This window comes from Alligator sinensis, unplaced genomic scaffold (genome assembly GCF_000455745.1).
Source record: "Alligator sinensis unplaced genomic scaffold, ASM45574v1 scaffold160_2, whole genome shotgun sequence".
NCBI classification, from domain to species: Eukaryota; Metazoa; Chordata; order Crocodylia; family Alligatoridae; genus Alligator; species Alligator sinensis.
The window spans coordinates 475,102-495,382 of NW_005842717.1; the positions used below are offsets into that span (position 1 = coordinate 475,102).

General features: G+C 45.3%; 1 protein-coding gene across 1 annotated transcript in view; it reads right to left on the reverse strand.

Annotated features, from left to right (window-relative positions):
- Nucleotides 1-20,281, reverse strand: part of MAML3 (mastermind like transcriptional coactivator 3) — a 148,609-nt gene that overhangs the window by 9,432 nt on the left and 118,896 nt on the right. Inside the window, exon 2 of the mRNA XM_025216253.1 lies at nucleotides 2,986-3,228. Within this exon, the coding sequence (XP_025072038.1) occupies nucleotides 2,986-3,228 (243 nt within the window). The remainder of the gene's footprint in view (nucleotides 1-2,985; nucleotides 3,229-20,281) is intronic.

Here is a 20,281-nt window from a genome sequence, read left to right on the forward strand (position 1 = left end):
TTGGCCAGTGCCTTCAGCACCCTCGGATGGAGCTCATCCAGGCCAGCCGACTTAAAGGTATCCAGTTCTTCCAAGTGACTCTGCACCATCTCAGGGTCTACACATGGTAGTCTGGCGCCTTGCTGCTGCCTCTCTACAACCCCAGTGAGAGACTTGTCGTGCCCTTTGCTTAGGCACACTGAGGCAAAGAACTCGTTGAGGAGTTCAGCCTTGTCCCCTCTGTCTGTCACCAATTGTTTCTGCCCATTTAGCAGGGGTCCTATTCCTTCCTGGGCCTTCCTTTTACTCCCTATATATCTAAAAAACAATTTCTTGTTGTCTTTTACTTGGGTTGCCATCCTCAGCTCCATGGTAGCTTTGGCCCGTCTAACTGCCTCCCTACAAGCACGAGAAGAGGAGGTATATTCGTCTTTGGTGATCTCTCCCTGTTTCCACTTTTTACGTGCTCCCCTTTTGGCCCTTAGGCTGCCCTGGATTTCTCTGGTCAGCCAGGGAAGCCTCCTGGCCCCTTTCCCTCTTTTACCTCGCACGGGGATCGTCTTGCTTTGTGCCCGAAGGATCGTTTCCTTAAGGCGCAGCCACCCTTCTTGGGCTCCCATCACTTCAAAACTCCTACTCTGCAGTGCATCCTTGACTAATCGCCTGAGTTCATTGAGATCAGCTTTCCTAAAGTTTAGCACTTTCACCCTGCTAGTTACCTTACCCACTCGACGTCTTATGGTGAATTCTATTATTAGGTGATCACTGTCCCCCAGATGGCTACCGATCTGGAGGTCCCCTACCATGTCATCCCCCGTTGCCAATACCAGATCCAGTATGGCATTCCCCCTAGTGGGACCGTGTACCTCCTGTGTCAGGTGGAGGTCCTGTACACAGGTTAGAAACCTGCGTGAGCGGTGGGACTTTGCTGTCTGTGACTCCCAGCAGATGTCCGGGTAGTTTAGGTCCCCCATGACTACCGCCTCTTTAGCTTTTATGGTCTCCGAGAGTTGCCTCAGGAGCCCCGAATCTATTTCTTCCCCTTGATGTGGGGGTCTGTAGCAGACCCCTACCACCAAATCCCTTTCTCCTTGCCCCCCATATAGCCTAACCCACAATCCTTCTATTTCTGGCATGGCTCTGTTAACCAGCTCTCATATGACCCCTAAGCTGTTTTGTTCCCTCGTGTGCTGTAAGCAGAATGAACACCCATTTAAAAAGCAAAGATATAGACACATGTAGAGATACAGTAGAAGAAGGAATGAAAACAGACCTACTGTACACTGATATTCATTATAAATATTCATGATAGACTGCCATTCACAACATAAAGATTCACCCAGTGCACAGGAAGAGCCTATGGCTCAATAAAAAAAATGTATGGGATTCATGGCACAACTTGTAAAATCACAGGAGTGAAATACAAAGGGAAAAAATGTTTGATATTATTTCCAGTGCACCAAAAGAAGCCAGACATCAAAGACAACCATTGGCTTAGTCAGTTTTCAGTCATGTGTAATACACCTGACATGCAGTTGGCGTTTTCCAATGTTTTTAGGATATTTCATCATCACACAAACAATATGAATGATGGGTCCCTGCAGCTGAACTCCTATGTCAGCCTAATCTAGGAGTTATCACCCCTGCAGCAAAGACTACCTATGTCTCTCTGTCTCTGCCCTTGCCTGTGAGTGTCTGGAGACAGTCATTTGCACTGAGATGTTCTAGGATTTTTTAATGGTCATTTCTGTCAACTGTAGGAGAACTTGTCTATCCCTTGGGGGGAACTGTAAAAAGGGCAGTGGGGGATATCAGTCTTTGAGCAACCTTGGTAGAGGGGGTAGGTTCCATCTCAGATTAAAGCAGAGCCCAGGTTCTAATCTATATCTCTCAGGTGTAAACTAGCCTACACACCTAGATCAAAAGGTTTTCTGTGTAGGTGATAGGGAGGTAAGAGCCCAGGTAAACTGAGCAACACAAAAAAAAGATGGGCTTCAGTTACACCCTGATTGCCTTGTCCTCTGTGAGAGATGCTCCTGAGCATGCCCAACTCATTTGTTCCTGCTTACTCACACCAAACCTGGAAATATGTGGTGAAGCCACTCTGGATATGTCCCTTGTGGCTGCTCTGAAGTCTTTTCTGTCTTTGGTGTGCTTGAAAGTGACTGTGGGGTACATCCCTGGAGTGGCTTCACTCCTGTGTCTGGCACGCATGAACAGAAGTCAGTGAGCAGGCCATCTTTGAGAGTGGTCCTCCTGGCCACGTTTGAGAGTGGCCCTCCAGGAGGGCACCAGGGACATGATACAGGCATACTCTAGGAGTCCGGTTACCTACTAACCCCCTTGTGTTCTGATGTGCACCTGTGCCACGCTGGGGTAAAACCCTGCTGTTTGTACTGGGCTGCTTCAGACCCACTTTGTGCAGATAGGAGTGATGATGCCAGGATGAGGCAACAGCCTGTTAGAGTTAACTTGACCAGTGTCTAAAAATCAAATGCAATTTCAGAGCCTATTTCTGAAATACAGAACCATCCCTTGCCATGCCACTGAAGATAAGAGTGCAAAGGTATTGACTTTGCAACCAAGGTCCAGCTTCAGGTTTCCTTCAGAGCGGAGTAAATGTGCATGGGTATATGCTGCTGTGAAACTGGCCTAAAATCAGAAGCAGGCTTTGTGCATGTTTGAGTTTGTTTTCCAGTTACAAAACAGGATGAAACATGTTGCACAATTCTGTGTACACTGATTCTGTCATTACTCACATGGGTTTTCCACCAACACGATTCCTGATTCTGGAAGCATAACCCCAGTTTTACACTGGTACAAAATGAAACATCAAACCTGTGCTATAAGCCAAAAACTCAAACGTGCAGCTGGATCATATGCTTACCAAATAAATTAGTGTAAGCTCATGAATATGGAAGACGACAGGCCTGTTCCCCACCCCCATGCTTGTCCTGTCCTACGTGCAGGGCATTGTGTTCTCCAAAGCTGAGGAAGATAAAGTACCTGCTCTGCCAAGATCTGCTGCTGCTGCCTTTGCTCCCGTAGAAACTGTTGCTTCTGTTGTTCTATCACGTGGAGCTGGGCCCTTTGCTCGATCAGCATCTGCTTCATGATGGCTGCTTGTGGCTGGTTCCCCAGGAAACTGGGACCTCCAGGGCTTGTACCTGTGACCACATTGCTGGACCCTGGTGGTATAGAAGGCTGCATAGGGCCTGTGGTCCGAGACAGTCCCACCTGGTGCTGCTCCTGCACAAAGAAAGAGATACAGCCTTGCTATTCAGTGTACTCTGCATAGAAGGGGAACAACATGACTGAGTTCCAGTGGATTTGCTTTGGGTATGGCACATCTTGGAAAAGGCAGAGTCCTTTAAAAAAACCTTCCACCCCAAAAATCTCATATTGAAAATGAAATAGGCAACAGGTGAATTTGAATACTTAGCCTCTAAACAACACAGTGTTCAAAGTACTAATGCACAGACATTGATTAAATAAATCCTTACATTGGACCTGGCAGGGGAAGTATTTACAGAAAATGGGAAAAGTGAGACAGAGAAGTCATCAAATCATAGAAAATTAGGGTTGGAAGGGACCTCAGGAGGTCATCTAGTCCGACCCCTGCTCGAAGCAAGAACCATCCCTAGTTGTATCATCCCAGACATGGCTTTGTCTAGCCAGGTTTAAAAAAAAAAAGTGAAGTCATTTGCTTAAGGCCACATGGCTTTCCACAAAAAAAACAGGTGTTAAAGAACTTCTATGCACCAGTCCTAGGCTTGTTCTTTAGTAGTGCCAACCACAAGCATTGAAGATTCATAAATTAGGACCTAAGAATTAAATTGTCCAGATTTTTTTATAAGTAAAAATCAATAACGTTGGGCTCTTTCATTTCTACTCAAGGCTTTGAGCCATTGGGGTCATTTTTCAGGCTTTTCCTCTCTATTCATGTACACTAGAAATATACCAAAAAAAAAAAAGTGAAGTTTCCAAGTGAGCTAATCACTTGGCTCCAGCAGCTGAGACTTTAAGAAAATAAACCTCAAATACTGTGAAACCTGCTATAAAATCAGAGAGCTAGTAACACAGAGATTGCTAAATATATTCAGACACAGGATCGCTACATCCCACTGTTTGAAGTTCACATTCCAGCTATACTGTGAGAACTTATGGCAGTGAAAGATGAGAGTAAAAGAAGTGGGAAACCATCATCCCATTTATACCTTTTCCATACCCTCTCAGCTGCTCCAGTCCAGTGGGAAGTACAGCTGTGTCAGAGACAGGAGTAGAAAAAAAGCAAGAAACCAGCTAGACTATGAATACATTTGGGCATCTTGCACTATTAACCCATCCCTACCCCCTTTACACTTTTCCATTGGCACTGTATCCAGAATTTGATCCACGTTGTGGAGAGGGCTAGGAGGAACGCATTGCAAGCACCATGCTGAGTATCTACCTTGCTCTCCCACGTTTCATCATTTAATTAGAAGATCCTGCTGGGGTGTCTCTCAAGAGCTCAGCGCCTAATTCTAGGAAACTACAAGGGAAGCGAGATGTGTGTTTTAAGCAAATAAAAGTTCCCCCAGCCTCCCCAAACCAGGATAGTTTATGAGCTGTTGAGAGGCTGTAAGCATGTTGCACTACCCTAGGCACTATTCAAAGCCCGCAGAAACCATGAGTTAGGGGATCAGGTACCCCACAAGACTCTCTGCTTAGGAGTATGTTGTGCCCCTATTTGTTAACATATGCACGTTTGTTTAAAATAGGGAGGCCTGGATGAGAAAGCTTGTCCCTGAAAATGGCCAGTGTTGCTGTTCTGCCGCAGTTCCAGCAGATGGTGTTGTCTGCCTGATCCTCTGCCATACAGTCTGCTTAGGCGATTGCTGCCCTGACTCCCCCCATCTTTCTGACTCCCCCCCACCCCTCCGCCCCCCCCATACCTGCAGATGGCTTAATCATGACTACTGTTCCTCCTCCTCCTCTTCCCCCCCTGCCCACCCCCTCAGTACGTCTGGGATAATGCTGCTAACGTAGAGCTAGGCAGTCAAGTGTTACAGAGTAGAGCAGGTAGCCTGGCAACTGAGAGTATAATACTGAACAGATGGTGTTCGTACAGCATGATGGACATCACACAGGACAGCCTGAGACAATCCAGGAATTCCCTGGTGATTCGAGGCCCTTTTTACACAAAATGAGCTTGCTCACCATTGCCATGTAGCTTTTGGCTTATTTTCACCCCCCGCCCCCAGCACATACTCCACCTCTTATTGACATCGCACCAACAAACTGCTTCCTTATCACTCACTTCACTTACAGCCCAAAGGGCAGGGTACTTGTTGGCAGTGGTGGAGGAGGTAGTGGTGGAGACACCATGCAGTGGTGAAAATTCAGGGGGCCCGGGTGCGTGTGCTGAAGCGTAGCTATTTTGAACGTGGAAAGGAGGGGAGCGCTTTCCGAACCCTTGTTGCAAGGCATTTGACCGTTCCTCAAGAAAGATAATCTGAGGTTGGTGCGAGTGTGTGTGGGCATGTGTGTTTATGGGAGAGAGAAAGAAAGAAAGAGTCAGTCTGTGGGTGTGTACACTATGCCTTCCAGGTAACCATCTTCATGGAGAATGTAATGGGTCATTTGTGGGACATTCTGATTAATGCCCGGATTATCAGTCCTGATACCCTTGGGTGTTATTTAGCCCTCGCCATAGCATGGATCTTTAAAGAGAGCACTGAGAGATTTAAAAGGGAGTAATAGAGATTGTAACCTGCCAGCCCCACATCCCTCACCACACCCTGTTTTCCTAAACAAAGAAACAAACAACTCTTCCCCCTGGTGAGAGCTGCAGGCAGAACTGCAGTGCATCGGTTCTGGCTCCAAATTCGATGTGATACAGAGGGGACTCCTGACACTTCTTCTACAGAGCATGCTGCTATTTACTAATGAGCTCGGGAAGCCGAGACATACCCAGACTGTCAAATTTCCAAACACTGAACAACGCATAATATATGTCTGGGCTCGGGAAGGAAGCGGGGGAAGAGGGAGCAAGCTCTAGGAGCATTTTCAGGAGGGAATAGAAAAAAAGGAAAGACAATAGTCTTTCCGCTACAAAATTTACCAGGACGTAACAATAGGTTTCTTGGAAAAATCAAAACAATAGTTGCTATTTCTCACAATCCAAGTGAAGGTGCTGTTGTATTTTATTTAGTGGTGCTGAGTTTTTTAAAACCTTTTTATATTAAGCAATTTCCCTACCACCGTCTTCACAGTTTGCACCCACTGCGGTGGATCCAGGACTAACCTACAAGGCTTTTACAGCATTGACTGTCACACTCTTCATAGCATTATGGAAGCTGTATCCAGTTTAACCACTTGAGGGGATCCAGTTAGGAGTGTGTAGCTTAGGATTGGTTTGGGATATTGGCAGCAGCAGACCCAAGTTCAGACTATATGGAAAAAAACCCAAAGAACCAGGAGTTTGAAATAAAGAGTGCAAGTTGTTAGGTACTAAGATACATTACTGAGAGAAGGTGGCAACGGGCATTTTATAAGACAGAAAGACAGACATAAGTGGCAAGAGAACCACAGGAGGGATTTTACAGTATGGATGTGATAATGCCTTGCGGGCAGTCAGATACTACCAGGATGAAGTAGGCTTTGAATGCTAGGCAGATAGAGCAGATATGGGTGATAGCTGGATTAGACAGACAGAGAGTCTTCAATTGAAGAAGATTAAGACAGAAAATGTATCAATGACAAAATAGTCTAAAAAACACAGCACTTTCAGATACGTAATTTGCTACCCTGAATAAGGAGGATCTCTGCTATCAACTTTGGCATTTTTACACAGACTATAGAAGGCAACCAATGTAACTACTGTACTACAGAAAAAAATCTGCTGTCTCCCTTTGAGGCCTGCTTAGGTACTAGGGCAGAACTACTAAAGGAAAATGGCTAACTGAAGCCTTCTTTAAAATTAATTTATGGGTTTTTTTGTTTATAAAAGCTTCAGGCAATTTACCTCTTTCCTCTACATTCTTCTTAGTTCAAAGGAGTTGGAAGATTTTGGAATTCTCTTCTGTACATCCACTTACACAGTCTTCGTCGTGATCATATCTGAGCACCTCATAATCACTCAGACATTTTGTCCCTCCTACAAGGCAGGCAAATACAGTATTCTTCCACATGGAGAACTGAGGCACAGGACTGATTAAATAATTTCCTTCAAAGCCACAAAGGACTCAGAGCAACCTTTCTAGACTATCCTCTTAGTATAGCACTGTACCCTTTCCCACGTATGTGACCACCATTTTAATGCTGCCACTGACCATTCTGCCCTTTCCATCCTCATTCCTCAGCACTTCCTCTATGGCCAGGTGCTAGATGTGCATGTGTCTGCAAAGGAGTCAGTTCCAAGGTGAGACATGGATGCACACCACTGGGGCTGACGTGACCCCTCATTCCTTAAGACCAGAACTCCGCAATACAAGGTCCTCAGAGTAGAAACTGTCTTACTTCAGTGTCCAGCAAGTGCCTGGCAGACAGGGTTTTCTAACGTAAATAAATCAGTAATAATAAAAATGCTCTCGATCTCTACTGGTGCCTAAGTAACTTAGGGTGCAAGCCCTGTGAGGGGCTAATTGCCCCCGACTAGGATTGCTATCAATGTTTCCACATTAGACTCAAACTGTTCTACGGAGCAGCGAAGCAGTTACGCACCCAGAGGAGCCTACTTCATTTTTGGACACTCTGTGAAAGGTAACCCAGGGTCAAATTTAGATTCCCCTACCTCCGAATCACTCTGAGTTTTTATGGTACCCATCTGACTGAAAAAAAAGAGAATAATACCAACATCAGCTCATTATCTCCACTTCTGCACAAAACCAGGCCAACAAAAGGGTTAAAATCAGTGCTTGAGTATACCCTGGGAAAGGAGAATCAGCCTTTCTGCATCAAGGTCAGGTTTTCAAGGACTTTTTGGAGGAAATAACAAGAAAATACAATTTGTCCACATCTTCACTTTGCGCAGTTATTCCCTGAAGGGCTCTCTGCAGAAATGCAGTTCTCAGATATTTAGGTTGGACTTTTTTTTTTTTTAATGTACATCCTGGTTTAAAAGTTTTCTCCCCATGCACTTCCCTATCCCTCCCAGCCCTTCCTCATGCTGTGTTTTAAAGCTGGTTGAACATTCAAACAGCACTGTAACGGTCAGGGTCGTGTCACCTGCATGGTGGAGCACAGCAGCTGCTATAGCTTGCTGAGCAGCCTGTGTCAGTAAAATGCAGCACACTAATGATCCTTCAGCTGCTCTATGAATTGAGCCCTTTTACCCACCCTATCTGCAAGCTACCTCTTTCTTTGCTTGGAAAAAAAAAAGCGTCAGCTGTCTTTGGCAAAGCTGATTGTAAAGGCTTTTTCCTACCACTGCACCTCCCAGCCCCTCAGTTTTGATGAAGTCATCAATCTAAAGATTGCATAACTGATGCACAGGTCTATCTTGTGTTATACTGGGAGATGGGCCAACTGCTTCCATTTATAGACAAAAGAGATGCCATGCTGCCGAATGGAGCCCTTTGCTCCAGCTAGGACAAGGGAAAAGAAAGGGAGGGAAAAAAAAATTAGGAACCAGACGGCAGGCTGTGAAGTGACATCACTAGGAGCTTCCTCCACCATTCCTCAGTGCACAGCTGCCTTCTGCGGCTACAGTCAGAGACCAGACTGAACATACTTCAGAAGGACACTTGCAGAGAGCTACTGTCCTGGCTGTCCCAGATAGCTCCCCTCCATCATGGGTACATGCCTCCCTGGACCAAATCTATCCCTGGTGGAACACAGCTGAAGTTACTCAGTTCCATAATCAAGGCAATTCTGTATCTTTAAAAGTGGAAGAAAGGTTTGAAATAAGTCCTGCCAACCAGCTACAATCCGTAGTCCTCTTCTACATACAGCACATACGCAGATCTGAGGACTACAATGAAGGGGTTATTTCAGTGTGGTTTGTTTAGTCATTTCAATGTAGAAGAGGTGATTTTTTTCTGTGGAAGCTCCCCGTTTCTGTTTTCTATTGATATTTACCAGTTCAAATAAAAATAAGCTCAGGACTGATTTATCAGCTCAACACACTCCCTGTGTGTCTGGAATATTTTTGGCTGCTTTCTATCCTTGTTAGCCAAAGTCCCTGTTCTCTGCCCAAAATAATGGTGAAACACCCAGTGATATTAGCAGAAGCATGGCAGGGACACACTCCCCGAATAACAGAAAGAGGTACAGCTCAAGTAAAAGAGGCATTGGACAAGTGGAAAATGTATTCCAGTGTCTGGGACTGGGGCACTGAATCCTCAAGCAACACCCTGTCATTAGTTAGGCTGCCTACACTGCTGCTGTTAGGCTGAGAGCAGCCGTAACTTTTCAGCTGCATGCTTCTTAGAGCTATGCTCTATGCAGTGTGCATTCATCCGCTGGCCATGGACCTAACACACACACCACTCTCTTCACAGGCAACTCGTGCTGGGGGCATGTGCCCCCCCCGCCCGAGATTGTCTACTGCTGACACTGCTGCCAGATTCTACGGGCAGTTGCTGATCACCGCTCCCCCCTCCCCTCCAGCGTCTGCAGGCCTGCCCCCCCCCCCAGTCTTGGGAGGCACCAGTCATTCATGACTCTCTTCCATGCTCTCCTGTGGAGATCTGGTGAAGCAGTAGCATGGGTAGGACCACAGAGACCCCCAGTACAGACAGATAAGTTAGAGGCCTTTGAGTCAGCGTGGTCATAACCCTGTGACTATTGTTACAGATATGTCACAGAGATCCAGGGCATTATGGGGCAGCTTGTGCTCCTTCCCTGGTGCTAAGGAGGGATTATGCATGTGTGTGTGGAGGGGGCACACACATGGTCCCACTGGAAGAACTGGAAGAAATTCTGAAAGAAGCGCTATGTGAAATTCTCTCCATTTGCTAAGCCTGTTTGGGGGTTTTCCCAAAGAACGGTACCATCCAACTTCAGATTTTCTGCACCCACTATCTCCATGGATTTTTTTACAGAGAAGGTAGGGGCTGCTGTGAACTCACTTCCCATGCAGACTATTTTTTAGTGCAGCAGTCACCAACATTTTCTGGCAGCGGGCCCGAAAGACCCAGCATGGATTCAAGATGGGCCAGTGCTAGGATATGGCTGCTCCCACCTTCATACGCCACCAAAGCCCATGGGCTGTAGGTTGCTGACCTGTTGTAATGTGCACACAGAGCACTCTGTGTAGCATGATTTATTCTGCTTTCATAGTGCACAACAGGTACTGCGCTGTAAATTCACCCCATTGCTTGCTGTAAACTAATGCTGCTGAGCAAACAAGCCCTACTTTTTTGCAAACAAACACCCTGAAACCAGAAGCTCAGACTACTGCATGCTGAATCCCTACTGTCACTTTTAAACTTGGAAGCACATAAATGTTAACATATAATTTTAAAAGGAAGGTTCCTTCTGAAAAGCAAATATCAAACTGCAGAACAGCTTTGCCGTTGAGATCCCACACTGCATACCCTCCATGCTGTACTTTAACAATGGCACAAAAGGGCAAACAAAGGTTACAACAATGCCCAGTGCTGCTGTATAATACCCGCACACCCCAGCAACCTCTGCTCTTCTATGTCCTGACAATTACTGCCAGGGCACAGTCATGTACATTGACTGGGAGAAGGCCGTGCTGACAGTAGCTCAGAGTTCAGTTACGTAAGTAAGAACAGTGCCGAGACATTTTTCATTTGGCTTAACCACTCCAACCAAAGACTTTAAACACGTGTTGGACCAGATAAAGCTGCCTAAATGCAACAAGGTATCAGGGCAGTCTACAAAATCTTCCAGAACTCATATTAATTTTGGTTCCCAGGAACAAAGATCAGAGTCCGATTTTCAGAAATGCTCAGTTTTGACACTTACAGCCAGATTTTTACAAGAGTCCAGCACTCACCAGGCTGAACTCTTGTGGAAAACTGGCCAATTGCTTTGTAGCTAAATAGCAGCTGAACTCTAGTGAAAATCTGGGCCTTGCTAGGCCTATAATGGGAATTTACACTTGTCAAAAAATTAAGATTGCTGAGAGTGGGTGGCCTTAGGAACAGGACAAACTGCAAAGGTATCCATGTGTCTCACATCTTATGCCTCTTTCCTTCTTGTGGAATTAGCATGCTCTTTCTATGCATCATTGTGTTCTTCCGACCAGAGCTCAAAGCAGTGGAAAAAATTTGGTTTAACATAAAAAGAACAAACAGTGAACAACCCCACTAGCTCCATATAGATGCCAACAGTGGGAAGGCAAAGGATGCAGAAAAACCTGCTCTCTGGACTAGTCAGGATCAAAAAGTCCTCGAACATCATGTGCTTGATCCTGCCCCTCTGAAGTCAGTGGGAGTGGAACTCAACTCCTTTGGCCACCCCACCGTTGACGGCACCCAAATGAGGTTAGTTATGTCCCTCTTGTTCCACTCCAGGCAACAGAGATTGAGGCAGAGTACATCCTGAACCAGATCAAAGGGACTCCTTTAACTAGAATGCATTTTAATACAGCCAACTGCAATTATACAGCCAGATACAAGCGATGTAGGTTGAAACTACAGAACAGAGGGCTGTAACCTGCACAGCAATGACTCTGAATAGGGCTTAGGACAGTGGTTCCCAAACCGTGAGTCGTGACCCCAAATGGGGTTGCAGCATCAGCAGATGGAGTTGTGAGGCTGCAGCTGAGCCGGACCAGCTCCAGGCAGGACCTGCCTGCATGGCCCAGTGGGCAGGACCCAGTACAGGAGGGAGCGCTGCACAGCTATGGCCGCCAAGGTTAGGCATGGCAGCGACGCAGAGTTATGCCTCCTCTGTCGGGCAGGCAGGGTGTGCCTCAGTTTGGTGGCCATGACAGCATGGCTCTCTCCCCCATACCGGATCCTGCTCACTGGGCTGCAGAGCCCCCAGGGGGAGGGCAGTGGGGCAAGGAGCCTTGAGCCTGCAGTGGGCAGCCGGCATCCTTTCCCCCACCATGGGCTCCATCTCGGCTGTGCTGCCTGCTGGGGAGGGGGTGGGTGCCAGGGTCTTTGCTCCACTCCAGCCACAGGAGCTGTCGCTTCTCATGGGCAGCAGCTGGGACTTGGGCACTGCCGTTGGCAGGGGGGATGGGGGATGCAGGCCCTGGTCCTGGGGACAGCTAACGGGTAGGGGGTTGTGGGTTGACAGTGAGTAAGGCCAGGGGGCCGTAGATCAGGAGTGAGGGGCACCTGGGAGGGTGGGGGGCTGCAGGTTGGCAGTGAGAGGCCATGCTGAGGAAATGGGGTCATGCTGAAGAAATAGGGTCATGCTAAGGAAAAGTTTGGGAAGCACTGGCTTAGGATGATGTGGACAAGCAACTCAAAACAAGCTCTTAGTGCACTGTGCTGTTTAGAAGGGCTCATGCAAACCTTAAGGTATAAATGGGGGTGGTGGGAAGGGGCAAGGAGGCAACTTTTCCCCTGTACACAGCGTTGTTGAGGACAAATACTTGGATACAGCATACAGGTCTGGCCTCCACATTTTGGAAAATGAGAAAAAAAATGTAGGAAAGAGCCACAAAAATGAATTAAGGGAGAAAATACTTTATAGCAAGAGACTCTGAGAACTCAGCCCCTTTAGTTCATCACAAAGACGACGGAGAGGTGGTATGGCTAGATGATTTAACGGTTCCTTCTGGCCTAAACTCTATGAAACTGACCTGCCCTACCTCAGAAATCCAGGAGGCAATGGGCTCTTGTCAGACGATTAGTCTCTCACTGGATTAGTTCACTTCTGCACAGCCACGTACCTTGTGTTTGTGGCTTTATAGCCACTGATCAGTCGTCTGTTGTGACGCACAAGGTGACAGCTGTATCTATTTAGAAGGAAGTGTCTTTAAGTTATTTTTAAACTAAAATATTAACACACACACAAATATTTGTCTCATTAAAAGTGACTCTGTTACAGTTATGTCAATGGATGTTCCTGTTTTTTCCCAGGAAACATCCCTATCAGTTGCTTTATGTCAGTGCTTACTATGCAGGTCAGGGATCTTAATCCACACCCCCCTTCTTCAAATGGAGGCAGCCCCAAGCAAGGCCCTGGTAAGTAGAGTGGCACCATACAACCAAGTGGGGAATGGGAAGGAGATTATAAATCCACTGATTGAAGACTTTCTGGCCCTGAACAAGCCAGCATAAAGCATGGACAGACAAGATATGCTGCTCCACAGCACTGAATCCACCAAAAGGTTCTGTGAAGTGCATTGCTTCATCTATTTGTTCTGCCATCTAATCTAAGGGAGGGGCTACAAATCTCTCCTTGTCCGTCTGTCTCTGCCTCTGGGCCCCTGGTTGCTATGGTCTTTCCTATAGTATCTGAGGGAACAAGATCCTCTGACGTTTGACACTGGACCTCTCCATGCAGCCAATTTGTTTTCCTTTCACCTCCCTTCCCCTGCACCTCTCCTCCCCACGTCTTTGTTACAGTTTATTCTTTCTGTGGAACAAATAGTATTTGTCAGACTATGATTTCGGTGTATTTATTTATCTATTAAAGGAGTAATTTCTTTATTTCCTTTGACAAGTATGCAACAAAGGCTTCTAAATAAGAAAGGGTTTTCCTGGCTACCCTCTAAGAGTTAAAGAGTGTCAGAAGTTCATCTCAAGGAATGCAAGGCCAAACAGCTCCTAATTTTACTTCGTGTACTGCTGAGTCAGAAGCAGCGCTTTCAAATGCTATTCTTGTTTGTCCATGTTACAAGACTGACTTCTGCATCAGCACAGCATTTAAAATCCACAAATCTTAAGCGATGCCTGTAGGTTTGGAAATGCAGCATTTTAAGGGAACACTATCAGGAGAAAATCACATAGTAAAATAAGTTTCCTCTTTTATACTGCATACATCTTTGATGATTACAAGCAACCAAAAATTCCTGTTGCCAGCAAATCAGCCAATTTCACTTTATTTCTACTCAGTTTCTAATTAGTTTCCCTTGCTGCTCCCAGCCACAAAGCACATTGCTAAAATGTTTGGGGTTGTAAACACTACTGGGGGAGTTGGTGGCCAGTTAGCATGCAATTAAAAATTTTTGTCTTTGGATTTTTACACCATTTATTTAAACTGAAACTGCTGTTTCAAGTACATCTTTTAAAAAAAACAAGAGTTCTAGTTTTTTTGTATGTCTTTTAAAAGCAGGGAGAGGATTTCTCAAATAGATGTGCAGTGAAATATTAACATACACATTAGCACTTTTTAAGAGAGATGAGCTGTAGTTCAAATACTGCCCAATGGGAACTGGCTGCTACCTGATTTCTGTTCTGCTGGCTTGGCTAACTGAGGTTGGAGGTATTGGAGAAGTCTTAGACCAGGGACAGGCAATTATTTTGGGCAGAGGCCCGCTTACTGAGTTTTGACGTGCCATCGATGGCCACATGACAGGCAGCCAGGGGCAGATAAATATTAATTTTCTACATGTTTAGGGGCCCTGCAGGCCAGATAGAATGGCCTGGCAAGCCCTATCGGGCCTGTGGGCCACTTTTTTCCCACCCTTGTCTTAGACTGATCCTTGTCTGGTATTCCTGGCAGAAATACCATGAGCTGAATAGGTTTAGACTCTGAGCTATCATGTGCACACACACATACCCTCTCCTCTGGTCCAGTGATTTGTGGTCCTTTCCCATTGATATTGAAGAATGATTGTGGTGTAGTAAGAGGGAGCTTGTCATACTGCCATTTTGTGAATCAATCAAATTCTTTGGTCCACAGTGCTCTCTATTCAACAGCATACAGAGAAACAAAATTCTAATGAAATATAGCTATGATTTTTAAAAGGGAATTACAAGAAGCTATACCAGGGATTCATTTGATCTCTTACCTACGACCACCACTTGATTTTCTCTTAGAGGCATAGACATTTTAACCTCAGCTGTTACTTACTGCAGAAGGTTGAAAGGAGCAATAGCATTCTGAAGGAACAAATTCCAGTTACGCTGGCTTAACACTTCAACCGGATCATGAATGCTATAATTATTACTACACACAGTGATTACCACAGGACATGCCATCATGGTGTCTCATGGTACAACTTACCACCCAACAAAAGAAAGTAATGATCTTCAAGAAGGGAAACTGCCTTGAACAGAGCTATGCTTCTCTACACCAGTGGAGAATTTGGGCCCACTCACTCTAAACTCCCACGCAGCTAAGAAGTAGGTTGGCATTTGGGAAGCAGGGTGCAGTAACAAGTCACTTAAGGAGAACAGGCTCCTAACATGGGTGCCAACCAGTATTTCCACTAACAGAGTTTTAATATTGGCAAGTGTCACCCTCCAAGTCAGGGCCAACTGGCCCATCTTCAACTTGGGAGAGGCAGGCTTATGAGGAGTAGGAATAACCAGCTTCAGAGAGCTGGGAATGAGAAGCAGGAAAAAGTCAAATGAAAGCTGGACAATAGCTTAAATATATACATCTACACAGTGTAAAGAGAGAATGAACAAAAAATAAAGACACAATAAAAAGAGAATGCTATAAATATGTTAATGAGGGCAGCCTAGAAGGACCACTGGCTACATGGAAGAGATGCTTCATTGGAATTGTATCATTACTGTCACTGTCTGTCCCCTGGGAAAATGACCCAACCAAGGCATGTGAGGCCAATCAATCTAATTGTCTCAGCCTTAGGACATATCTACTGCAGGATTCCTTGAGCTGTGATAAGTTTGCATATAACTCACTGGGTCAGTCTGCAACAAAAAGCTTCAGCCCCAGCTTCAATGCTGTGGCAGACACATGGTCCATGACTTGCATTGCCCTCACTCCTGAAGCCTATCCCACTTTTCCTGCAGGTTGTCACTGGGTTGCTGCTCTTTGATCCCTGGGTCTAATCCCTACCTGCTGCCAGATATTCCCAGCAGTTATATGGCATCCGGCTCTGAACAAGGTGGCACTTCCCTAGGTCTGCAAAATGCTTTTCCAGCTGGTCTGCCTTTCCCTTGCTTAGACCTGTGCTTAATGCCCACTGTGCAACATGGCCAACCCACTGCCCATGGCAACTGGCCACCACTGTTTGATCAATATTGATCACTGCAACACCTTAGTGTTGGATACTTGGTCAAACCTGACCATCACGAAGGAATGCAAGAAGCACTGGTGGATTTTCTCCAGCTTCTGGCTGCTGGAGCTATGTTGTGGCTATGACTATGCAGGCACTTCCATTCTAAGCGCTCACTTTTGCATAACATTATCACCTTCTATTCCCGCCAGATTCACTGTAGGCTGAGAGCATGCGACACTTCTCAGGATTGGGATCTAATGTTTTCTTTTAGAGTTTTCATGGAGGGTTGTAGCCTAAAGGGGGATTTTTATTCTTGTTGAAAGTTAGTTAAGCTCCCCTCTTTTGTTTTGTGTTTTTTTCTTAATTCTCTGAGCATCACTAAGGTATTTTTCATACTTATGGACATTTTTCAGATGCTTTCTGAGCTGTGATAAATGAAATCCCTTTCATTTTAGAAATTCAAACTTGGCACTTACGCTAATCCTCAGCAAGGAATGTGCAGCTTGCCAAATCTGAAAGAATTCTGGCTGAGAAATAACACTAGGCCATATGCTCCTTTTCCTGCACTTGGAAGGATCTTACCTCAAAACACCAGCGAGAAGCTGCAATGGCATCAAACAGCCTCGAAGGGGCCGAAGATTCACAGGAAATTCCAGAGCAAAGACGGTTGATCTCAGGATAGTCACATGAAGTGGCTGCCCCAAGGGGTTCCCCTCCGGCACCTTTGCCTTTGGCTCTATCCCTGGCTGCTGTCCTGATCTGAACACACTGATGGGGTCGGAGAGGGCATATGCCAAGTTAACGATGCTCAGAGCAGAGCTGCATTACCTTTGTCAGTATTTCTTGGCACAACCTACGCTGCTTTGTCAAGGGAACGTGCCTCATAGCATGGCTGTTCCTTTGCCTCCTCTCCCCTTTCTGTCAGACCATGCCTCTATGTGACACAGAGCACACGCTGCAAGCAGTTGGCAGGAGCAATCCTCCTCTCTCAGGATTTCAGCCTTTCTGTTCTGATCCACACTGCATAACACAGCAAGGCAGAGCAACCATTACAAACAAAGGAAGATAAAGCCACATGGACCTGCAAACACATCACTTTCCTTAAAGATTCAAGCCCGGACTGAACACGACTAATTAACAATGAACACATCAAAACAAACATGCTTGTGTTTATTACAAGTGATTACCTGTTCAAATTAATATACAAATTCCTCCCCCTGCATGCTCCTTTCCATCAGAGCCCTTCTTCACAGTCAGAAAAATTCCCCTCTCTTTAAGTTGGGAGCTCCACTTATCTCATGCCAAAGCAACCTCTTCACTGCTGTTTTTCCAGCCAAAGTCCCAGAATGCAACAGCTGCCTCTCAGACCTCTTTCACAGGGGTTGGGCCACTGGACTGGATATGAACTGACCCAGCAGCAAACCCCCTGGGCCAAGGGTGGCCATTCTGTGGTGTGTGTGCCACAAATGGCACAGGTAGGCACACAGCAGATCAGGGAGAGGGCAGGGAGCAGAAAGCAGAGCAGCAGATCAGACTGGGGAAGGGGATCAGAGTGGCACTCTGGGGGCGCGGAGGGCTTAATTTGTGGCATACCTGCCAAAAAAGCTTGGCCTCACTGCCTGGCCGATCCTCAAGGCTACCTACCACTATGTTATTTAGAGCTGATGCAGAGAACCTACTTATGGTGAACAGATGGTGTTGAGTCTCTACTGGATGTGCAATGGCTACTTTGCCTGTGCCCCCTTCTCTGCAGATGTCTAATGTGGGGTTTACAAATTGAAGATTTGAGCATCTGGGAAAGTACTAAGGTAACCTGGAACCTGCCCAGGTCAGATGCAGTCCCTGGCTATGTATCAAAGACAACCATCTCCCAAACTCCTGTTTATAAACTTATGCTACTTCATCTTAAAAGTAGCCAGGCTTTGTGCTCCAAGCACTCCTCTTGGAAGTCTGTTCTGGAACCCCATGTCTTCCCAACTAACTAATAATTTCTCACATGGCATCACAAATGATTTACTGAAGTCCATATTATCATATATTCTTTGTCTAGAAAAATCAGTAATCTAATCAATGATCTACACTTAGCAAACCTACATTGCATTTTATCTCAGAACCCATTCACCTCCGTGTCTTTAATTATCCTTACCTTCAAAACTTGTTCTAAAGCCTTGTACATTATAGAGGCCAATTGAACAGGCCTGCAGTTCCCTGAATCACTTTATTCCCCTTTCTTACATACAGGTATAATGTTAACTGTGTTCCACTCTTCCAGCATCACCCATGGCAGAACAAATATAGTAAAAGTGGTTACTAAACCCAACATTTTCTTTAGCGTTCTCGGATGACAACTATCCAGTTCCCCTACTTTGAACACATTGGCTAGGCACAGAAATTACACACAAACTGGTATAAGTGATCAAAACTGGTTCAAGTCTGTAACACAACAGAAGTTCAGTGCACATAAACCACTTTCAAAACGTCTGAAACTGGTTTAAGATCAACTTGGATGGATGTAGTATCAGACTTGATTAGGTTAAATCGGTTTATTGAACTTCTGTCACTGATCCCCTCCAGATTCAAGTTAACTCACAGTTCCCTAGCATCCCCGGATATTTTACACCTCCCCCGTAAACCCCACCTTGGAGTGTGTGGGCTAGCCTTGACCCAAGCTGTCTGCTCTCTAGCAGACTGCCCCCCAGTTTCTGGCCTAGGCCACTGCAGGCATATGGCTGCATTTCTGGAATCAAAAGTGAATGTCTGTTTACTTGCTTATCACTTCAATCTATGCATTTTAGACGAATCTGTGAAGATTGAATCGATTTAGCCACAGACTTTTCGACTGTGCTACTTGAGTTTTACTTCTGCCTCAGATACAATCATCTTCATTTCTATACATCATTCTCACTATCTGTGCTTTGTTGCCATGTTCACCATCACTGTCTGTACTAAAAACTTAGGCAAAGCATTCATTTATGTTTTTGATTTAGGCTGTATCTAGATTATTTGTAATCTCTATCCATTCTCACTGCACGGCAGCCCCACTTCTTTCCTTGTTATCTTTTTGTCTGTATGGTTAAAGAGCTTTTTGCCTCCTTTGTTATGCCTCATACAGGGGATGTTTGGAAATTTTATCTTTATCCCAGTGGCTTTTAACCACTATGACATAGCATTTTTTGCTGATCAGTTCCTTCTTGCACTCATTACAAGCTTTATGTTTATTCCTAATATCCTTTCTGAGATGGTTATTCATCAGAGCTGTAGTCCTGCCCTACAGGTCTTCTCCTGTTTCATGGGATATGAATTCCAGATAGCTTTTATACCTCCTCCATTAAAAACTGTCCCTCAGTTCTGCCATTTTCCTAGCTAAACAACTCAATATCTCCAACATAATTGAATCCCACATCTTCAATCCCAGCTGCTGCTCTTTTGCTACCTTTGACTCACTCCTCAAACCCTCCTCTTTCTATCCCTGTATTTTTCCACACATGGGATCTCACTGATTTCTTCCAAGACTCAAAGTGACATAAAATAACAAAACTTTCCCCTTCTTTGGCCTCTCTATCTTTCCCCTCCTACAATTCTTCCCTCCCTCCACCTATCAAAGAGGCAGAAGATTATCATTTACTACACTCCTCAAAATCCTCCACTTGCCCCATCCTGTCTCCCAGCTTCTTCACATGCATTCCTCCCTCTTCTCCTTTACTTCTCCCTCTCCTATGACTCTTTCATCTCACAAGACAAAGGTATTTTACTTTCTCCCACCTCAAACCACAGTCTTTGGCCTCGATTGTTTCTCCAAGTACTGCCTTCTCCTTTTCTTCTTCAAGCTCACTGAATATGTTTTCTACAATATTAAGACTTCCTCTTCTCCAATTCCATCCTAGCCCTTTTTCAATATGACTCCCCGCTCTTACATACTTCTGAAACTGTTTGAAGTTCCCAATAACCTCTTCCTAGCTGCACCTCAGAATCATCTTAAAGGCAGACTGAAAGCTTTTGGGGCAGGGCATCATGTCTACAGTCTTTGTATATCACAAAAGACTCCTAGCCCATACTATTAATATGAATGATATTATATACATAATTGTATGCAGGCATAAAAAACCCACTACCACTACTAATATTAATACATTTATATGCCATCCATGTGAGAACACTGAAGCTGCTTTAACTTTTCTTTGTATAAAGAATGTGATATTAAGAGGGTGATTTTATATGCGTAAAGTCAGAAAAAGCAAAGTTATGGTTCCCACG